The sequence below is a fragment of the Mus musculus genome, chromosome 2, assembly GCF_000001635.26.
Source record: "Mus musculus strain C57BL/6J chromosome 2, GRCm38.p6 C57BL/6J".
Lineage (NCBI taxonomy): Eukaryota > Metazoa > Chordata > Mammalia > Rodentia > Muridae > Mus > Mus musculus.
The window spans coordinates 175,016,118-175,036,043 of NC_000068.7; the positions used below are offsets into that span (position 1 = coordinate 175,016,118).

General features: G+C 39.0%; 1 protein-coding gene across 2 annotated transcripts; it reads left to right on the forward strand.

The window, feature by feature from the left end:
* Positions 1-592: 592 nt before the first annotated feature.
* Positions 593-3,331, forward strand: Gm14444 (predicted gene 14444). 2 transcript variants are annotated; one of them, XM_017319402.2, is made up of 4 exons: positions 593-647; positions 840-900; positions 2,042-2,307; positions 2,896-3,331. In XM_017319402.2, the coding sequence occupies exons 1-4, from the start codon at positions 614-616 to the stop codon at positions 3,129-3,131; spliced, it is 597 nt and encodes a 198-aa protein (XP_017174891.1). In that variant the 5' UTR covers positions 593-613; the 3' UTR covers positions 3,132-3,331. The 2 variants fall into 2 exon arrangements, with proteins under 2 accessions (XP_017174891.1, NP_001365634.1); NM_001378705.1 differs by having other exon boundaries at positions 612-647; positions 2,042-3,331.
* The last annotated feature ends 16,595 nt before the right edge of the window (positions 3,332-19,926 follow it).

The window sequence follows — 19,926 nt, forward strand, 5'->3', positions numbered from 1 at the left end:
TGATATTGTGTTGCATTTCTGTGGGCTACTATGAAAACTGTGTCTAGGATAACGGATAGAGGGCTTGTTCTTTAGACAGACTGCTTGGTCTTGGGGAAAACTGTCTATGGTTGAGAAGAGGGTGTCTGCCCATACTTGGGGGCTAATAAGAGAAGGGGACATGTGGCAAGAAGGTAAGGGGAGATGGAAATAGTCTTTTGTATCTACAGGTGACATGGGCAGGTGAGAGGAAACTGCAGTCTTAAGAGAACTATTACATATTTGGTCTCAAGGAACAATAATGTGGAAGGTCTACCAGCATTCTACATGGTTCCATACACAACATCTTAATACTAAGGCATCAGGTTCCCAGAGATCATTTATTTACTTAAGTTTTTGTTGTCCAACTGTGAAAGACTGGATAAAAAGTACTATGTGGGTGGGCAGGGCAGTCAGCAAATATTCATTTTGAAGTACACCTTTACACTTTTGTCTGTATCATATTTTTATTTTTTATGTACACACGTTTGGGATCTTTTAGAATTTAATCACCTATGATGACGTGCATGTGAACTTCACTCAGGAAGAGTGGGCTTTGCTGGATCCTTCTCATAAAAATCTCTACAAAGATGTGATGGTAGAGACCTATAGGAATCTCACAGCTATAGGTAATATTGTGATTTTTTTATTTGCTTTGTAAAATGTCTATGTTATTGTTATTAGTTCTTATAATTTCAATTGAGAGTGAGGAAGAATATGGTGTATAAATCACTCATGGTTTTAAAGTTCAATGGCGTTAGTAACTTAAATGTTGCCTAATTTCCAATAATGTAACATACTTTCTCTGGTACTGGGTTTAGGTTACATTTGGGAAGAACATACAAGTGAAGACCATTTTCAAAATTCTAGAAGTCATGGAAGGTAATTTTCCTCTGTAAGCTGATGAGAAAATGCCTATGAAGAAAGTTTAACGTGTGCTACAAGTAGTAAAGAAAACCAAAAGGGTACAATAAGCACTGCTTTCAGTGATGGATGTTTACTGACTTTCATAAAATCATATATGTCTATGTCAAATATGTAATTATTGTTTGCAAGGCATTCTATTAGTTCAAAGGTAGAGAAAGAATGGCTTAACAGATATGTTACTGTTTAAATCAAGCCTAGTAGAGCCATGCTGTACAAGTGCGAGTGTCTTCAGTCTCATATCGCTTAGCTATTGCAACAGGAACTAACAGTGATAAGGTTAAAAGTATATGTCTAAAACCTAGTAATAATCCATAGAATATCTGAGCTTAATGATATACTTGTAATAACATTGCTAAATTTAGCGAGATGAACAGTTCATAAGATTAAAAAATGGTTTGTGGAAAAACCTTAAACTCTGTACCACATCTCTGTTACGAAAGAAAGTCAGCTGTGAATGTAACATGGAATTTTCACTTGTTATTCTTCTTTTGATGTGGATGTCATAGGTTAGGATGGATACAAGCCTTGTGAACATTGAGGCATTGAAAGAAGCCACATACCTTTCTCTTTTCCAGAACAATTAGAGGATATGCAGTATAACATACTTTGAGCAACATTCTTAATGTGCTATAAGTTTATAAATAATTTGTTTCCAAACATTGCTGGGGACATTTACAAACGAAAACTGCTGAAAATAGTAATGAGAATCAAGGCAGTAGAATTTTTTTCTTTTGCATTTGTTCATATTCCAAATGTAGTATTACTCTCATGATAACAAAATTTGTGAATGCAATCACTGTGCAAACACTGTGAGTTCTTCCTGTTTTTTTCAAATATGTGAGTAACCTTTTATGGGAAAATTATGTAATAAATGTGAGCCAGATAATCAGTACTGTTCCCATTTCATGTATACTCAAAGATGTAAAACAATCCATAATTCAATAGAACTCCTTTGAATGTAAACAAAGTAATATTATGTTAATATTAAATTTCTCTTTTCAATGAAATCAAATTTTAAAAGAATTCATACAGATAAAAAGACTCATCAGTATAATCAGTGTAAGAAAGATTTCACGTGTGCCAATTTTATTTGCAGGCATGAAAGAAGTTGTTCTGCAGAGCAACTCTCTGAGTTTATTCACTGTGGTAAAGCCTTTGCATATGAGAGTGGTAGTCAAAGGCATCAAATAAAACATACTGGAGAGAAACACCATGACTGTAACCAATGTGGTAAAGCTTTTAAAAGAAGGAGTGACATCCAAATACATAAGCAAACACATACAGGAGAGAAACCCTATGAATGTAACCAATGTGGAAAAGCCTTTGCAGGAAGTGGTGACCTCCAAAAACATAAACGAACACATACAGGAGAGAAACCCTACAAATGTAACCAATGTGGTAAAGCCTTTTCACAAAGCAGTCATCTCCGAATACATAAGCGAACACATACAGGAGAGAAACCCTATGAATGTAAACAATGTGGTAAAGCCTTTGCACATAGCAGTCATCTCCACATACATGAGCGAACACATACAAGAGAGAAACCCTATGAATGTAAACAATGTGGTAAAGCCTTTTCACAAAGCAGTCATCTCCAAATCCATAAGCGAACACATACAGGAGAGAAACCCTATGAATGTAAACAATGTGGTAAAGCCTTTGCACAAAGCAGTCATCTTCGAATACATAAGCAAACACATACAGGAGAGAAACCCTATGAATGTAAACAATGTGGTAAAGGCTTTGCAGGAAGTGGTGACCTCCAAAAACATAAACAAACACATACAGGAGAGAAACCATATGAATGTAAACAATGTGGTAAAGCCTTTTCAAGAAAGAGTGACCTCCAAAAACATAAACGAACACATACAGGAGAGAAACCCTATGAATGTAAACAATGTGGTAAAGCTTTTGCACAAAGCAGTACTCTCCAAATCCATAAGAGAACACATACAGGAGAGAAACCATATGAATGTAAACAATGTGGTAAAGCCTTTGCAGGAAGCAGTGGTCTCCAATGCCATAAAAGATCACATACAGGAGAGACACCATATGAATGTAACCAAGGTGGTAAACCCTTTGAAGGAAGCAGTGGTCTTGAATATAATAATCGAACACAAACAGCTGAAAAACCCTATGAATGTAACCAATGTGGTAAAGTCTTTGCAGGAAGGAGTGACCTTTAAAGAGAAAAGACCATACAGGAGAGAAACTCTATGAAAGTATCTGATGTTGTAAAGCCTTTGCAGCAAGCATTGATCTCCAAGTACATAAATGAACACATACCAGAGAGGAACCTTTTAAATGTAACCAAAGTGGTAAAGCTTTTTTGAAGGGTAAAAGGCTGGAAAACAATTTTCCAAGCAAATGGTCTGAAGAAACAAGCTGGAGTAGCCATTCTAATATCAAATAATATCAACTTCCAACCTAAAGTTATCAAAAAAGACAAGGAGGGGCACTTCATACACACCAAAGGTAAAATCTTCAAAGATGAACTCTCAATTCTGAATATCTATGCTCCAAATGCAAGAGCATCCACATCTATGAAAGAAACTATAGTAATGGTCAAAGCACATATTGCACCTCACACAATAATAGTGGGAGACTTCAACACACAGCTCTCATCAAGGAACAGATCCTGGATGAAACTAAACAGGGACACATTGAAACTAACAGAAGTTATGAAAAAAATGAATTTAACAGATGTCTACAGAACATTTTATCCTAAAACAAAAGGATATACCTTCTCAGCACCTCATGGTACCTTCTCCAAAATCGACCATATAATTGTTCCCAAAACAGGCCTCAGCAGATACAAAAATATTGAAATTATCCCACGCATCCCATCAGATCACCACGGACTAAGGGTGATCTTTAATAACAACAGAAATAACAGAAAGCCAATATTCACGTGGAAGCTGAAGAACACTCTACTCAAGGAAAAAATATAGAAAGAAATTGAAGACTTTTTAGAGTTAAATGAAAATGAAGCCACAACATACCCAAACTTTTGGGACACAATGAAAGCAGTCCTTAGAGGAATACTCATAACTCTGGGTGCCTCCAAAAAGAAACTATAGAGAGCACATATGAATGAATTCAATATGGAGAAGTCTTTGCACACTTTTATAGTCATCATCATCATGAAAGTAATCATATGCAAAGAAAGTCTATGCGTGTAAACAAAGTGATAGAGCCTTTCTTGTATGAGGTCCTCTCTGATCCCATACAACTGAAACTCGGGGAAAGCAAATGACAGGAGTTTATTGTAATAAAGCTGCTGCTGAATCATGATGAGAGAGCTTACTCAGAACCCAATGTGGAACTCATAACACACACACTTTCCCACTGTGAGCCAGAATGTTATAGAGCTGCCATCCCACAGTCAAAAACTCTTACCCAGAATAGTTCCTGTCTGAAAGAACTGCAGGAATAAAAATGGAGAAGAGTCTGAGGAAAAGAAGGTCCTGTGACATTCTCAAATTAAGATCCAGCTCAGTGGGTGGCACCAAGATTTGACACTGTTACTGATGCTATGGTATGGTTACAAACAGGAGCCTATCCTGGCGGCCCTGTGAAAAGTCCAGTAAGCAGCTTAAACAGTCAGATGCACATAAGTCCACCCAACCAATGGACAGAAACTGGTGACCCTTGTGACTGAATTAGGAAAATCCTGGAAGAAGGTGAGGAGGGTGACTCTATAGGAAGACCAGCAGTCTGAACTAACATGGAACCCCTTGACCTTTCAGACACTGAGCCAACGATGACCTAGCATAAACCACTTGATATACAGCAGAAGGCTGCCAGTTCTGGACTCAGTCAGAAGAAGATATACATAACCCTTGAAAGACTTGAGGTCCCAGGTAGTGGGGAGGATGGGTGAGGTGGGGATTTTTGGGACATCTTTGAAACTTTGGTAGCAGGTGTGGGATTTGGACCATATGAAGGGTGGACTGGGAGTGGTAGAAAAGTTTGAAGTGTTAAAAAAAATTGAACAATGAATTAAAGGAAAAAAAGTATATTAAAAAAAAAAGACAAACAGAAATATCTGTGCTGTTACAGCTACATTTTCCCACCAAACAGGATTTAGGAACAGAGGATTATGTAGTTTACAGTGTCAACTGTTATAGAATGTGGGTGTTGCTGGGCAGCAGAGGCAGGCAGATTTCTGAGTTTGAGGCCAGCCTGGTCAACAGAGTGAGACAGCCAGGGCTATACAGAGAAACACTGTCTTGAAAAACCAAGGAGAGAGGGAGGAGGAGGAGGAGGGAGAGGAGGAGGAGGAGGAAGAGGAAGAAGAAGAAAGAGGAAAGAGGGAGAGAGAGAGAATGAATGAATGAATGAATGTGGGTGTTACAGTTTAACCAATCATTGAATTGTTCTTTGGTGGTAAAGGACAGGTGTTATGTTTTGGGGAGCACAAGATAAACATTGTTAGAGACAGTCATTAGGTTTTCAAGAAGAAAATATGAGTAAAGTGAGGTTGGATCTCCACAATACCCGAGGCCTGGGAACTTGAACTTAATTTCACCATATGATTAAATGTAGGTGATAACAAAAAGGCAATACTTAAGGCATGTTTTTTCTTACTTCTGATAATTCCCAATTGTTCTTTATTGGTTCTAATGCTACTTGTGTTAAATTGGTTCCCAAATTTCATGAGAATCCTGCATTTGGGATACTGAGATTCTCTGCCCCAAGATGGTTCTAATTGGTAAATAAAATTGCCAGAAGCCAATGGCTAGGCAGCAAGACTGAGGCATGACTTTTGTATTCATTGGCAAGAGAACCAAAGAGGATTGCCATGCTAGTAAATGAAGTGGATGCAGGCTTGAGAGCTGGGAATGGCAGAATACCAGCCATGTAAGAGCCAGGGAAGAGAGCCCCAGTGGCCCCTCCTGTGATTGATTCTGGGGTAGCAAAGATGGCATAGAGACTTTAGTAAGTAATAATTCAGGAGTATCACAGAGAAGAATTAGGAATGTGGAAGATTGGGAGTGTCCCAACCAATTAGCTGATTTAAGATAGTAAATAAAGCTGTGTATCTTTATTTGAGGATCTAAAGCATTTGCATGCTCAGTGAGGAACTTGCACAGGAAGCATCCTATAGTAGATCAGAGTAACCAACCAACTCTGCAGAATGCACCTCACCTGTAGGCTTGAACTTAATATTAAAAATTAATTGTAGATTCTCAAGTGGAAAACCATGTCATGATGTGAGATAAAGAGATGTGGAAAATTGGATTCTTAGCAGAGTTGCTGGTTTGCTGGAGACATGTGGCGTGTCACCAAGCTGTGCAGGTTCACGACTAGAACAAAAGGTGAGCTGAACTGGTATGCATAATTCTTGGTTACATGTCATTAGCTGGGATGTAGCAAAATCCCCCTAGCTGACCCAGACATCCTGCCTTTGTCTCCTGCCTAGCCATTGGCTGTTGGCACTTTTGTTACCCATTTACAATCAGCTTGGGGCAGGGAATCTCAGTGTCCCAATACGGGATTATCATGCAATTTGGGAACAATTTAACAGGAGTAGCATGAGAACCAATACACAATTGGGAATAAGCAGAAAAACCAAACCAAAACAAAGACCAGGCCCTAAGTATTGCCTTTTTGTTATTACCCTGCATTTACTCATATGGTGAAACTAAGTTCAAGTTTCCAGGCATGGGGTCTTGTGGAGACTCAACCTCACTTTACTCATATTCTCTTCTTGAAAACATAATGACTGTATCTAACAATGCTTTCTGCTTTTCGTTGTCCTCCTCAAAACATAAGACCTGTACTTTGGGGCTGGTGAGATGGCTCAGTGGGTAAGAACACCCGACTGCTCTTCCAAAGGTCCAGAGTTCAAATCCCAGCAACAACATGGTGGCTCACAACCATCCGTAACGAGATCTGACTCCCTCTTCTGGAGTGTCTGAAGACAGCTACAATGTACTTACATATAATAAATGAATAAATCTTAAAAAAAAAAAAAAAGACCTGTACTTTACCACCAAAGAACAAATCCATATGATTGGTTAAACTATAACACCCATAATGTATAACAGTTGACACTGTAAACTACATAAGCCCCTATCCCTAAATCCTGATTGGTGTGAAAATGAAGCTATAATTTGGAAGGAATGTTTCTGTCTGTCCATCCTTTTTTTAAAAATAATTTTATTTCTTCATTTCTTTATTGTCTAATCTCTTTTTCTTACAATCCACACCTTATACCCCTTGTCTTCTTCAGCGTTTCTATTCCTGCACAAACATCATGACCAAGAAGCAAGTTGGGGAGGAATTACAGTCATGGTGTTTCTCTCCAGTATGTTTTATTTGATGCCTTTGACTACCACTCTCATATGCAAAGGCTTTACCACATTGAATGAACTCAGAGGGTTGCTCTGCAGAACAACTTCTTTCATGCCTGCAAATAAAATTTGCACACGTGAAATCTTTCTTACATTGATTATACTGATGAGTCTTTTTATCTGTATGAATTGTTTTAAATTTTGGTTTCATTGAACAGAGCAATCTAATGTTAACATAATATTACTTTGTTTATATTCAAAGGAGTTCTACTAAATTATGAATTGATTTACATCCTCGAGGATACGTGAAATGGGAACAGTTCTGATTATCTGGCTCACATTTATAACATACTTTTCCTATGAGTATGCAGGTGGTATATATGTGTATGTGTGAATAAGGGGTGTGTGAGTATGGTGTGTGTGTGTGTGTGAATAACCATGTGTGAATATTTAGTATTTGTGTTCACTTGTATGTAATGGGGGTGTATATGGTCTGTGTGAGAGTGCACACACATGTATATGTTATGTGTGTATGAGTATTGTGTGCATATGTGTGTGTGTGTTTGTTTATATGGTGTTTGTGTGTGTTTCTCCAGGCCCATCTCCATTGGCTTCAGACATACTTTTTTCATAGTTGCCAGGAAGTATTGCTTATTCTCTGATTGCTGGAGATTTGACTTGGTTCTTATTGGAGCAACTATGAATGCTGCTAAACCAAGCAAGCCCATGTGCAGTCTGTGCTCATGCCTGTGGATACAAGTTTCCAGCAAACACCTAGGAGTAAACTTGCTGGAATAGAGTCATGTTTTACAGTCATACCACTTGCCAATCACACCAATTAGGGGTCTGATAATACATCTCACAATAATCTATTCCTGTAGATTGCTAATTTATGTTATGATTTATACATTGGAAATGATGCAGCCTACACTAAACAAAATACATTTTCGACCCTTTATTCTCTCTCTCTCTCTCTCTCTCTCTCTCTCTCTCTCTCTCTCTCTCTCTCTCTTTCTCTTTTTCTTTCTTTTCTGGGGGAGAGGGTATCAATGCTGGTTGACCTGAAACTCACTATATAGAGCAGGCTGGCCATCACTGCACAAAGATCTGCCTGCGACTCTTTCTCTGGTGTTGATATTAAAGGTGTCTGCCACCATGTCTGGCTGAGACTACAAAAACCTGTCTCAAGCCCAAAAGTTCTGTTTTAGGGAACCATTTGGTTGTAACCTGAAATGATCACAAGTTAGAGAGCCACCTACTTCCTTCCAGGTCAAATTCACTTTCAAGGAAACAAATTCTCAAGTCCCCAGGACACACTGAGGTTGACAGGTTGATATGTAAACCATGGACATGCTCATTCCATGGTATACAAAACAAGGTTTTTACTATAGATATAAGAGAGTGCCACGGAACACCCCAGTCGGATAAGGAGGTCCCTAGAATGAGGGATCTTGAAGCTAGGTGAGTAAGGATTTGGTGGTTACAAACAAACACAAACACAGAGGCAGTCTGAATATGAGTGTATTTTGCAGGAACCAAGCAGGGGATTTTATACATTAAAAAACCAAACATTACATCTCTTAGAAACTATGTCCAATGAAACAATCACAAATACCAACAAAAATCATTTGGTACAATAAAGCATAAAAGTCATCCAAGCATTACAACCCTGAAACTATGTGTTCAGTGAATCACAAACAGAACAGGTAACATCATTATAAATCATCAAAATGTAACAATTCTAAAAGGATGTATTCAGTGAGGGCTGTTGTCCAAGGCCAGTGGCATATTTCTAGGAGCAGATTAATAAATCTTTAATGTTCAGTGCTCTTAACCACTGAACTAACTCTCCAGCCCCATGGTCAATTATTATTTAACATCTAGTGCCTGATATTTATAAATCTTCAATATTTAAATTTAAACTATTTTAATTCTATCTAATTAAGGCTTTCTTTACCATATACCAAAACCCACATCCGATGACAAACATGTAGGCATATTAAATTTTATTGTTGGGAAAGTTTTTATCTATCATAATAGTTTTATAAACGATTTAAAAAGTAAAGCGTAAAAATGAATTTATGAAATTCCTAGGCAAATGGATGGACCTGGAGGTCATCATCCTGAGTGAGGTAACCCAATCATAAAGGAACTCGCACAATATGTACTCACTGATAAGTGGATATTAGCCCAGAAACTTAGGATACCCAAGATATAAGATACAATTTGCTAAATGCATGAAATTCAAGAAGATCAAGTGTGGACACTTTGCCCCTTCTTAGAAATGGGAACAAAACACCCATGGAAGGAGTTACAGAGACAAAATTTGGAGCTGTGACAAAAGGATGGACCATCTAGTGATTGCCATATGCAGGGATCCATCCCATAATCAGCTTCCAAACGCTGACACCATTGCATACACTAGCAAGATTTTGCTGAAAGGACCCAGACAGAGCTGTCTCTTGTGAGACTATGCCGGGGCCTAGCAAACACAGAAGTGGATGATCACAGTCAGCTATTAGATGGGTCACATGGCCCCCAATGGAGGAACTAGAGAAAGTACCCAAGGAGCTAAAGGGACCTGCAACCCTATAGGTGGAACAACAATATGAACTAACCAGTACCCCGGAGCTCGTGTCTCTAGCTGCATATGTATCAAAAGATGGCCTAGTCGGCCATCACTGGAAAGAGAGGCCCATTGGACTTGCAAACTTTATATGCCCTAGTACAGGGGAACGCCAGGGCCAAAAAGGGGGAGTGGGTCGGTAGGGGATTGGGGGGGGTGGGTATGGGGGACTTTTGGGATAGCATTGAAAATGTAAACGAGGAAAATACCTAATTAAAAAAAAAAGTAAAGTGTTAGTTTCCCCGGGGATAAGATCTTGTTAGTGACCCCCATCTCTTAAGGATGGTTTCTTACTCATTATTCTCTCTTAAGATCTTGGACTAGGCTACCAGGAATATGTAAGTAAGAAAAGGAATAAGAGAAAACAAAACAGATAGATTTCCATGAGAACTATTGGTCAATATTTTTTTTCCAGCGAAGAGTTCCACAACCGGTTCTAGCAGGCCTTGCCCTTTGGAGGTAAATGATCTCAGTCTGTGGAACTTGTCACACAGATCTTACTGGAGGTTGTGTGGCAAGAGAGAATGGACAAAAATCCTCTGGAAGTTTCCAGAGCAGAGAGAGAAAGAATTGGATTGAATGTGGCAGCAGGCTGGACTTGGCCATGAGGGATGGGGGAGATGAAGACAGAGTGCATCAAGAGAGAGGGGCCAGGAGAGTGCAAAGGCAAAACAGCAGATTTCAAAGGGAATGAGGAGCCTTGGAGAGGAGAGAGTTGTTCTAAGGGACTGGGAAAGAAGAACCAGGACACCAGCAGGGATTCTTAAATATGTAACAGCTGATAGTGAGTCTGGAGGCCTGCATATGCTGTGGTATGCTGATAGACTCCACAAATAATGATTTCTCCCTTCTCACAGTGATTAAAAAAAAATGGCTCCTTTGGTAGACTTGAACCTGCTTTAAAAGCTCCAAAAGAAGGCTGGCAATTGTCTAACTGCCAGAATCTGGGCATAAGAGTTGAAAATCTTGAGTAGACAATCTTAACCCTGCCTCAGCAGCAGGGTCTCCTTGTTAGCTGCAGGGTCTTCTTTCAGTTGAGAAACTGTTTTCATTATTGTTGCTGTTTACACATTTCATCCATAAGCAAAGTGTCAAGACATCATCACCACATCCTTCTCATTCAAATGCCCTCCCAGTCCCACTCTGGGATACAAGGAGGATACAGCTCAGTAGCCTCAAGATGCAGACAGACACTTTGATCTGTGAATCTTAGTAACAAAGATCACAGTGAAGCACACAGGGACTACTAAGGGGGAAGTACATGGCACCTCCAATAAGAACAAGAGGGGCATGGGAAGAACTGAGCTTCCACCACAGAAGGGTTGGAAACTTTGAAATTAACATCATGAAACCAGTTTGCAGAGAAAGAGTGGAAGCCTACACCAGAAAGAGAGGACAAAAAGGGGATACCTAATATTTTTGCCCTTGTCCTCAATGTGTAGCCAGGTCTCAGAGGATGATGGAATTCCTTTTGGTTAAATCATGTGACTTCTTGATAAAAATTAAACAAAAAGGGAAAAAATATATACGCTGTGTAGTCAATCCTATGCCCAAGCTCCAGCTCTGGGTTTGGAGCTTGCTGACCTAATGACCTGCTCCTGTTAAGAGCCCAAATGGAGACATCTTCAGCCCATCTGGAAAGGTTCAAAAGAAATGTTCTGATACTTCTACAACATCTCTGCCCATGATCATCAGACCTGGGATGCTGAACCATCCATGTAAGATACCATTCTCCCACCCGTCTTCCCTGCATGCTATGTCCCTTGAAAAAAGTCAAGCTGTCCTGAGCAGCCTGCTAGCCCAGGTGATATTTCTGCTCACCTTAATCAGACCTGTGGCTCCTGAGCCATAGAGAACAGAAGATGTGGTATCATGGAGCCCAAGGATACCGATCAGAAGCCTGACACACCAAGGCCATTGAGGTAAACTGCTCCCAATACCCAGTACAATGGGAACATCCAGGTACCAAAGCCATCCAGATGGCTAAAGGCCCTCAGAAAGAACATGATCAACAAACATTAGGGCAATATGACAAATTCAGAGCACAGCTGCCCTAATACAGCAAACCCTGAATACTCTAACACAACTGAAGCACAAGAAAATGACCTTAAATCTAATCTTATGAAGATGATAAAGGCCTTTGTATGGGAAAGGAATAAATCCTGTAAAGAAATACAGATTACAATCAGAGAGGTAGAGGTCTTTAAAGACGGAAAAAAAAAAAAAACGCTGAAAGATATACAATTAACTAGGTGGTGGAAATAAATAAAACTGTTCAGGACCTGCAAGCAGAAATAGAAACAATGAAGAAACACAAAGTGATGAATTCCTGGAGATGGAAAGCTTATGGCAGAGAATAGTAACACTAGAGTGATACAAGTGCCACCAACAGAAGACAGGTGTGGAAAAGAAAACCACAAGCATTGATACATCAGTTAAGACAATGTTAAATCAAATGAGCTAAATACCTAATAAAAAATGGAAAAAAAAAAGACAATGTTACATCTAAAAACTTTTTGACACAGAACATCCAGGAAATTTGTGGTACTATGAAAAGACCTAACATAAGAATAATAGGGAAAGAAGGTAAAGAGCCCCACCTCCAAGGCCCAAAAAATATTCTCAATGAAATTAAAGGATCAAACTTTCTGAGCAGGGCGTGGTGGCACACGCCTCTAATCCCAGCACTCGGGAGGCAGAGGCAGGCGGATTTCTGAGTTCGAGGCCAGCCTGGTCTGCAAAGTGAGTTCCAGGACAGCCAGGGCTATACAGAGAAACCCTGTCTCAAAAATCAAAACAAAACCAAAAAAAAAAAAAAAAAAGCATCAAACTTTCAAAAAAAGAAAAAAAGATGAGTATACACACACAAGGAGAGTATAGAAAGCCACTTTGAGTGGACAAGAAAAGAAAATCCTCCTACAATTTGATAAATAAAACACAAGATCTATAGATCAAAGAAAAATATTAAAAGAAGCAAGGGAAATAAGCGAGGAAACATGCAAAGGCAGACCTATCACAATTATACCAGACTTCTCAACAGAGATTCTAAAAGGTAGAAGGGCCTGGACAGATGTCTTGCAACTGCTGAAAATCAGGAGTGACAACCAATAGCTGGCAAAACTCTCAAGTACCATTGAAGGTGTAAACAGGATATTACAAGAAAATTCAATTCAAACAATATATATCCACAAATCTGCCCCTAAAGAAAATACTAGAAGCAAACCTCCAACTCAAGGAGGATAACTACATCACAGAAGACACAGCAAATAAATAATAAATAAGTAGTAATAATAATAAATAAATAAATATAATAATAAATAAATAATAATAATAATAAATAATTCCATAACAGCAAAAACATGGGAAGCACATACAAACAAACAAACAAAAAAAAACAAACACACCTAACACATATACACAAACACCCACATACACACATACCACTCTCTTAATTAGGGTTTCACTGCTGTGAATAGACAACATGACCAAGACAACTCCTATATTACAACATATAATTGGGGCTAGCTTACAGGTTTAGAGTTTCAGTCCATTTTCATTAAGGCAGAAACATCGCAGCATCCAGGCAGGCACGATGTAAGAAAAAAAAAAAAAGAAAGTTCTATGTCTTGGTCTGAAAGCTATTAGCAGAATACTGGCTTTCAGGTAGGAAGGATAAGAGTCTTATGGCCAACCCCATAGTTATATACATATTCCAAAACAGCTATACCTACTCCAACAGGGCAACACCTTCTAATAGTGCCACTGCCTGGGTAGTGTATATGAGAACCATCACAATCACATTAAAGCAACAGGAATTGACAATCACTGGTCAATAATATCACTCAATATCAATGGACTCGGGCCTATGGAGAGGGATGCTCCTTCTTAAGATAATGAAAAGGAAACTTGGAGTAAATGACTGGATTGATGTGTAAAATAAATGACTGGACTTGATCTCCAGGAGATGACCTAACCAGAGAATTTTTTAGAATAGTAAGAGAGAATTGCTTGTAGAACTGTCATGGGAGCTGCTTGAAGATCTCCAGAGAACACTGATCAGTTAAATGAGCACAGAACAGAATGAATTCAGAATAGAAAACTGTTTCCAGCAGAGAAAAGGGTGTAACCTTGTAGTGATGATTCAACTGCCTATCCTTTATTTTCAATGCTCTCAGACACCCCTTCTCTCAGAACACTCCTTCTAGCCCAGGATTGGAACTTGGCAACAGAGGTATATCTTTATAACACTACTTTTTAAATCTATATAAGGACTTATAGGAATTGCCTTATTTACGTTAACATCCAAAGCAATCCCAGGTACTAGCTTATACCCAACTATTTTGATTTATGGTTCTTACGGAAGTGTAATTACAGCACATGTTGATCAGCCATGTGAGAGCTAGAAAAAGTAATGAGTTTGAACAGTGCTCTTAACAACTGAATGATCTCTCCATGCCTATTCACCCACTGCTCGAAACCTTCTGGCCCAGGGCAGGGTAATGGTGGAGTCATAGAATAGGACACTGGTGATGGCTTCAAAGTCTGAGGGTCTCGGGGCTATCTAGCTCTCTAACTGTACTGAAATACTGATGATAACATCTAAAAACTCCTAAAAACTTTCTTGCTCTTTCTGAGGGTAAAAAGACTGATGGCTTAGGTGATTAACACCTGTAGCCTAACAGCTGAGGATGAAGGAATGTGGCCTTTGCTCTATCTCAGAAGGAATTGTTGGGCACTAACTTGTAGCCTGCAAGTCAGAAGTCACAGGAAGAAAATGGGACACTTAGAGAAGTTGTTAGAGTTTATTACTAAGTTGTCAAAAGTTTCCTATGAAAGCTATCTAAGAGGAAAAGTGAAAAGATCCTAAGTGGGGAAGGGCAAAAAGTTCCCCTTTCTCTTTTCCTTATCTCTTTGTCCTCTGTACTTATACCTCTTTCAGAATACCTGATCACATATTGCAGAGAACACTACAAATTCACACAAAAAATCAAATCATAAGTTGAGAAAGAAGTTTACAACAGAGAATGTTTACATGCATACCATTAGGAGTAATTACTAATGGCTAACTATCCATTGCCTGTATCAAATCCACAGGTTTACTGAAGATTTAAAACCATAACAAAGTTATTAGTAAAGTTTTGCATAGATAAACACAGTCAATATTTTATCTTCTAGCCTAGGACCTATAATAAATTGTTAGTTTCCTTTTTATGACCTTTGGTAAATTGTTTTACATTCTCTTGGAATGTGCTCTGAGTAGGAGAAAGTCTGGTTACTAAGAGCAATTAATTGGTGATGCTTGGGAGGCTGGCAGACTTCTCATTGCAGTTTGTCCCACTATAAAAGAGCTTAATAATCACTGACATAATTTTAGGAATTCTTATCAGATCATCATTAAGACTTAAGTCATCTATTCGTCTATGTAGCATCACTACATCTTCGTAGACCTGTAGAGTTTTGCTCTAAAGGGGTGTGGTACTATTTAGTGATTGTTATATATGTTCAATAATAACAGGAAAAGCATATTAATAGCAGGAATATTTCCTAAAATGTATCCATTACAGGCTTGCTTAATGAGGGCAAAGCTGTCTCAGATATTATAATAATCCGAAGCACGCCATTTCACCTGCTAGATGTTAGCTTGTCCCATTATGACTCCGGAAAACCCACTTTCAATAAAATAAGAGAATACTGTACAAAAGGTACTAGACATACACGGACCAGCTTTGAGGAAAGCTACAAGCAGGAAATGGAATTTACTGAAAAGAAGCTATATGTGCTGCAGGTGACAGAGATGGAGAAGTGAGAGTATAGAAAACCATGTGGCTAAGGCAATGTCATCATAATCTCAAGATGCTGAACAAGAAGCTATAAGTTTTGTTGTTTTCACTGTTAAATTTTGGTCTCTTTGGTCAGTTCATTTTTCCATATGATTTGTTTATTTCTGCTAAGGATTGTTTCTTTTGTGACATTGGATGTGCAAAAGATAACAATCTCTCTTAAGCATAAGGTACAGTGTGGACAGATAAAAAGTAGTTTTCATTTTTGAAAAAACATGTGGTAGTTAAATGATAATGGCTCCCATAGACTTATATGTTCAAATACTTTAAAAAAAGATTTATTTAATTATTATATATAAGTACACTGTAGCTGTCTTCAGACACTCCATAAGAGGGAGTAAATATGGATGGTTTTGAGCCACCATATGGTTGCTAGGATTTGGACTCAGGAGAGCAGTCAGTACTCTTTACTACTGAGCCATATTTCCAGCCCCTTATGTTTGCCCCTTATGTTTGAATACTTATTATTTTAGTTTGTTGAACTGTTTGCTAAGGCTTTAACATCTTCTAACCATGCCCACTTTGCTAGCTACCTCTTGTTAGAGGTTCAAAATATGAGCTCACAGCTCTACCTGATGCCATGTGTTTATACTGTCGTTATTGACTCTAATGCTTTGGAACTGTAAGTCCAAAATGATGCCCTCAATTATAATTTCCTTTGTCTATGGTGTGTTTCACAATATCAATGGAAAAGAAAGTATAAAGAATTGTCCCATGGAAAATCAGAGTACAGAAAATGATCCCTTCCAACTATAGAAACCAGGGAGGGATATTTTTCAAACTATCTCTAGGGCAGTATGATCTGTCCCATACCTTTGAAATTAGGAGTGATCCCAAGATTCTCAATTATAGACTTCCCTTAAAAAGCAATCCTTTAAAGAACATTTTCCTTTACTTATAACCCAACCAATTCCAAAAAACATTTCAGCTCCATCTTGTATCATGTAAGGAATGGAGGTCCAAAAGCACAAGATTAAATATATACTACCCTCCCTTTTTTGACAGCACACAGAGTGTTTTTATAGAGTATTTTTTTTATCTACATTTCAAATGTTATCTCCTTTCCTAGTTCCCTTCCCCCAGTCTCCTATTTCCTCTCCCTCCCCCTTCTTCTATTAGGGTGTTCCCAGTCACTCACTCCTGTGTCCCCACCCTGGCATTCCCTTACACTGGGGTATCATACTACTCTTTATACAGATTCAATAAATGTTGTAAATTATCGTTTATTTAGTGACTCTAGTTCAGCTGGTATTCTAAATAAGGGCCTGTCTGAGAAATAACAACAAAGATAAACAATCATATTATATTTGTTAAGGGCCAGTTAAGGGCTATTGTTTATTTCCTGTTCCAAATTAATCCTAAAGATAAAATATGATTAATTCTATATTGTTAACTATGGTGTTTTCTCTAATCATGTCCCAAGTTAAAGGACACCTTGTTATTTTGACTGGTTTTTTACTCTATAATCTTGAGATATACATAGTATAAATTGTTTCCACTGTTCATGGTATGTTTTGTTTGTTTGTTTGCTTATTTACTTATTTATTTATTTGTTTTTTTCTCCCAAGAGATGGTTTGTCTATGCAGCATTGGCTGTCCTGAACTCACTCAGCTTCAGACCAGCCTGGCCTGGAATTCAGAAATCTGCCTTGCTCTGCCTCCCCTGTGTTGGGATTAAAAGCATGAACTATCAATGCCTGGCATTGTAGGTTTTATTAACTACAGATTTTAATTGTATCACCAACTACAAACAATTCCAGTTTTGTAATAGTTACTATTCATCTTAGCATTGAATTTGACTCCAAAATGTTTCACTGTTTTTACTCACAGCTGATTATCTCTCTGAATTCTGAGACTGCGAGATTGGTCTGGAAATAAAATAAATTTTTAATTCATATGATTTAGGTCGTTTCTTTCTGGATCTTGACAGTGTAACTGTATCTACCCTTTAAAGAAACTAAGCATATTTGAGACGGCTTATATTATGGAAGTGACTATGTAGATAAGTGTGGCCTGAAATCCATGAATCTGAATTTGCCTCCAAACTTCTGGGATTGATAGCACATAATATCATGCTTGGCAATATTCATTTTGAAGATGATAGTGAAAGAAAAGTAAAATTCAAGGTCAAGACTCATGCGGTTTGCTAGATAGGAGGGCTTTTTGGGCCTAGAGCAAAGAACAAAGGCTGTAAAGTCATCTCAGGAACTGGCTAGCCATAAAGATAGGGAAGACATAAAAGAATGTCCAGACTGGCCCGGCAACTCCCTATGTCCCTCCCTTCTAACCTGGGTTAAATGTTAACCAGATGCTCTGCTGACTTAGATAAGCACCAGACCCTCAGCATTCCTGACACCCTGACTTACACGTACTCTTATTCTGATGTGTAATCATTCTGCTGATATTTAAATGAACCAATCATGTGAAACCATGCCAATTCCTCCCCCAGCCCCAGACTCTTTTCTATAAAAACCCCTAACTTTCGAGCCTCATGGTCAAAAACCGCTGTCTCCTGCGTGAGATACGTGTTGGCCCAGAGCTCCGTCATTAAACTACAGCATGTGTATGTTTGCATCAAGGTCTCTCAGGATTCCTTGGGTGCGCGCTGATTCGGGAATTGAGTGTGTGTGTGTGTGTGTGTGTGTGTGGTTCCCCACTAGGTTCTTTCAATTGTAAGGCACTGATTCTGAACACCTGAAATGACTTTAAGAGTTATCCTATTGTCCCAGTTCTTCGGTGCTCTCTTTACCTGTTATCAATTTTGCTCCTCTCTCTCTCATTCTCTCTCTCTCTCAGAAATTAAGCTGTTATTTTATTTGTATGGGTGTTTTGCCTCTGTATTCTTGTTTCTGTCCATGAGGAAATCCAAGAAGGCCACTATGTCTCTCGCGTGTTTCCTACTCTGTTCTGAAGCTTCTCTCATAACCATTATGTGGAAAACACTTGCAGATGACCTAAACCCAGTCAGAACCACAGAACAAAATCTTGTTTCCTGAAATCTCTCTTTAATTGCTAATATTCTGGGCACCCATCCATGTAACCTGATTCATAGGCTATGTAAGCTATCCAGCTTGATTCTTGAAGGAAGAAGACATACTTCCTGAGTGCTGTGGTTGGAGTTCAGATGAGCTCCAAATTTGCAAAACAATGAACACAGAGACACAGCCCACAAAGGGAAGTAACAGACAATTGAGCAGCATGGATCAGGAATCTTAGTTACACCCAGGGGTTTGGTAGGATGACACAAAGGTACTCAACTGGAGCAGAGGCACTAGTGCTACTGAACTGTGAATCTCTAGATCTGGGAAAGCATTAGCCCAGGTTGGAACTGAATTTCTTCAGTTCACCATAACCCTAAGATGGTGATAATGTCACTCAAGACTCTCAAGCCAATCAGAATCTCCACACGGAGCTTCCAGTCAGAAGAGGAGGCAGGCTCTTCCAGGTTCCAAGCCAGCAACTTCCTCCCTGTAATTTAGCTGACCTTTGCGTTTCTGTGGAATGTGTTTTGAGTGCCTCTACTGAGTGATGTGAGGGGACCTCGCAAACTCAGAACTCCAGACATGGTAAGTGCAAGGTCATCTCCCATAGAGAGGAGGAGGAATACAGTATTACAACTCCTTTCAAGCTGGGTTCTGACTGATCAGTGAGACAAAAGACACCAGGGAATGAGTGTTGTCTAACCTCCCTGGGTTACAGGGTTACAAATTAGGGGGTTACAAATAAAGAGGGACAGGTATAAGGTTGAGTTCACTGACCAACTTTGAAGCTGGTATACTTGCAGCACAGAAAAGGAGGAGGAATAAGGTCTACTCTAGCAGTAGGTGACATTCACCGTGAGGAATCAAGTAATCAATTTTACATAATCAATAGAATTCCATACTGGACATCTTGGGGCATTTCCCAGATTAGGGCAATGACTAATGAGACCATAGTCCCTCTCTGTTACAGCATATTGCTGGCATACCTCACCATCTACCCCAGGAGTAGGGCTGCCAATCTCCCAGCTGCGATTCTTTATGGAATCCAATCATTTGGGAACTGGCCTTTTCATCTATCATTAATCATCCTGATCTCCTGGTCTGGCTCTTGCTTCTGCCCTCCTTCCTCTCTCCACAAGGTTCAAGGTCATGTCTACTTATATTATCCCAAGTATAACTAGGTCTGGCTATGTTCTCACTTTTGTGTATAATATACTTTCTACTCCACCAGACCT

Bases quoted from the DNA above. Each gene is read 5' to 3' on its own strand.
- Gm14444 (NM_001378705.1), top strand. From the start codon at position 614: ATGGTAGAGACCTATAGGAATCTCACAGCTATAG. The intron at 648-839 runs GTAATATTGTGA...TACTGGGTTTAG, and splicing joins TAGGAATCTCACAGCTATAG to GTTACATTTGGGAAGAACAT. The intron at 901-2,041 runs GTAATTTTCCTC...TTTTATTTGCAG, and splicing joins AATTCTAGAAGTCATGGAAG to GCATGAAAGAAGTTGTTCTG.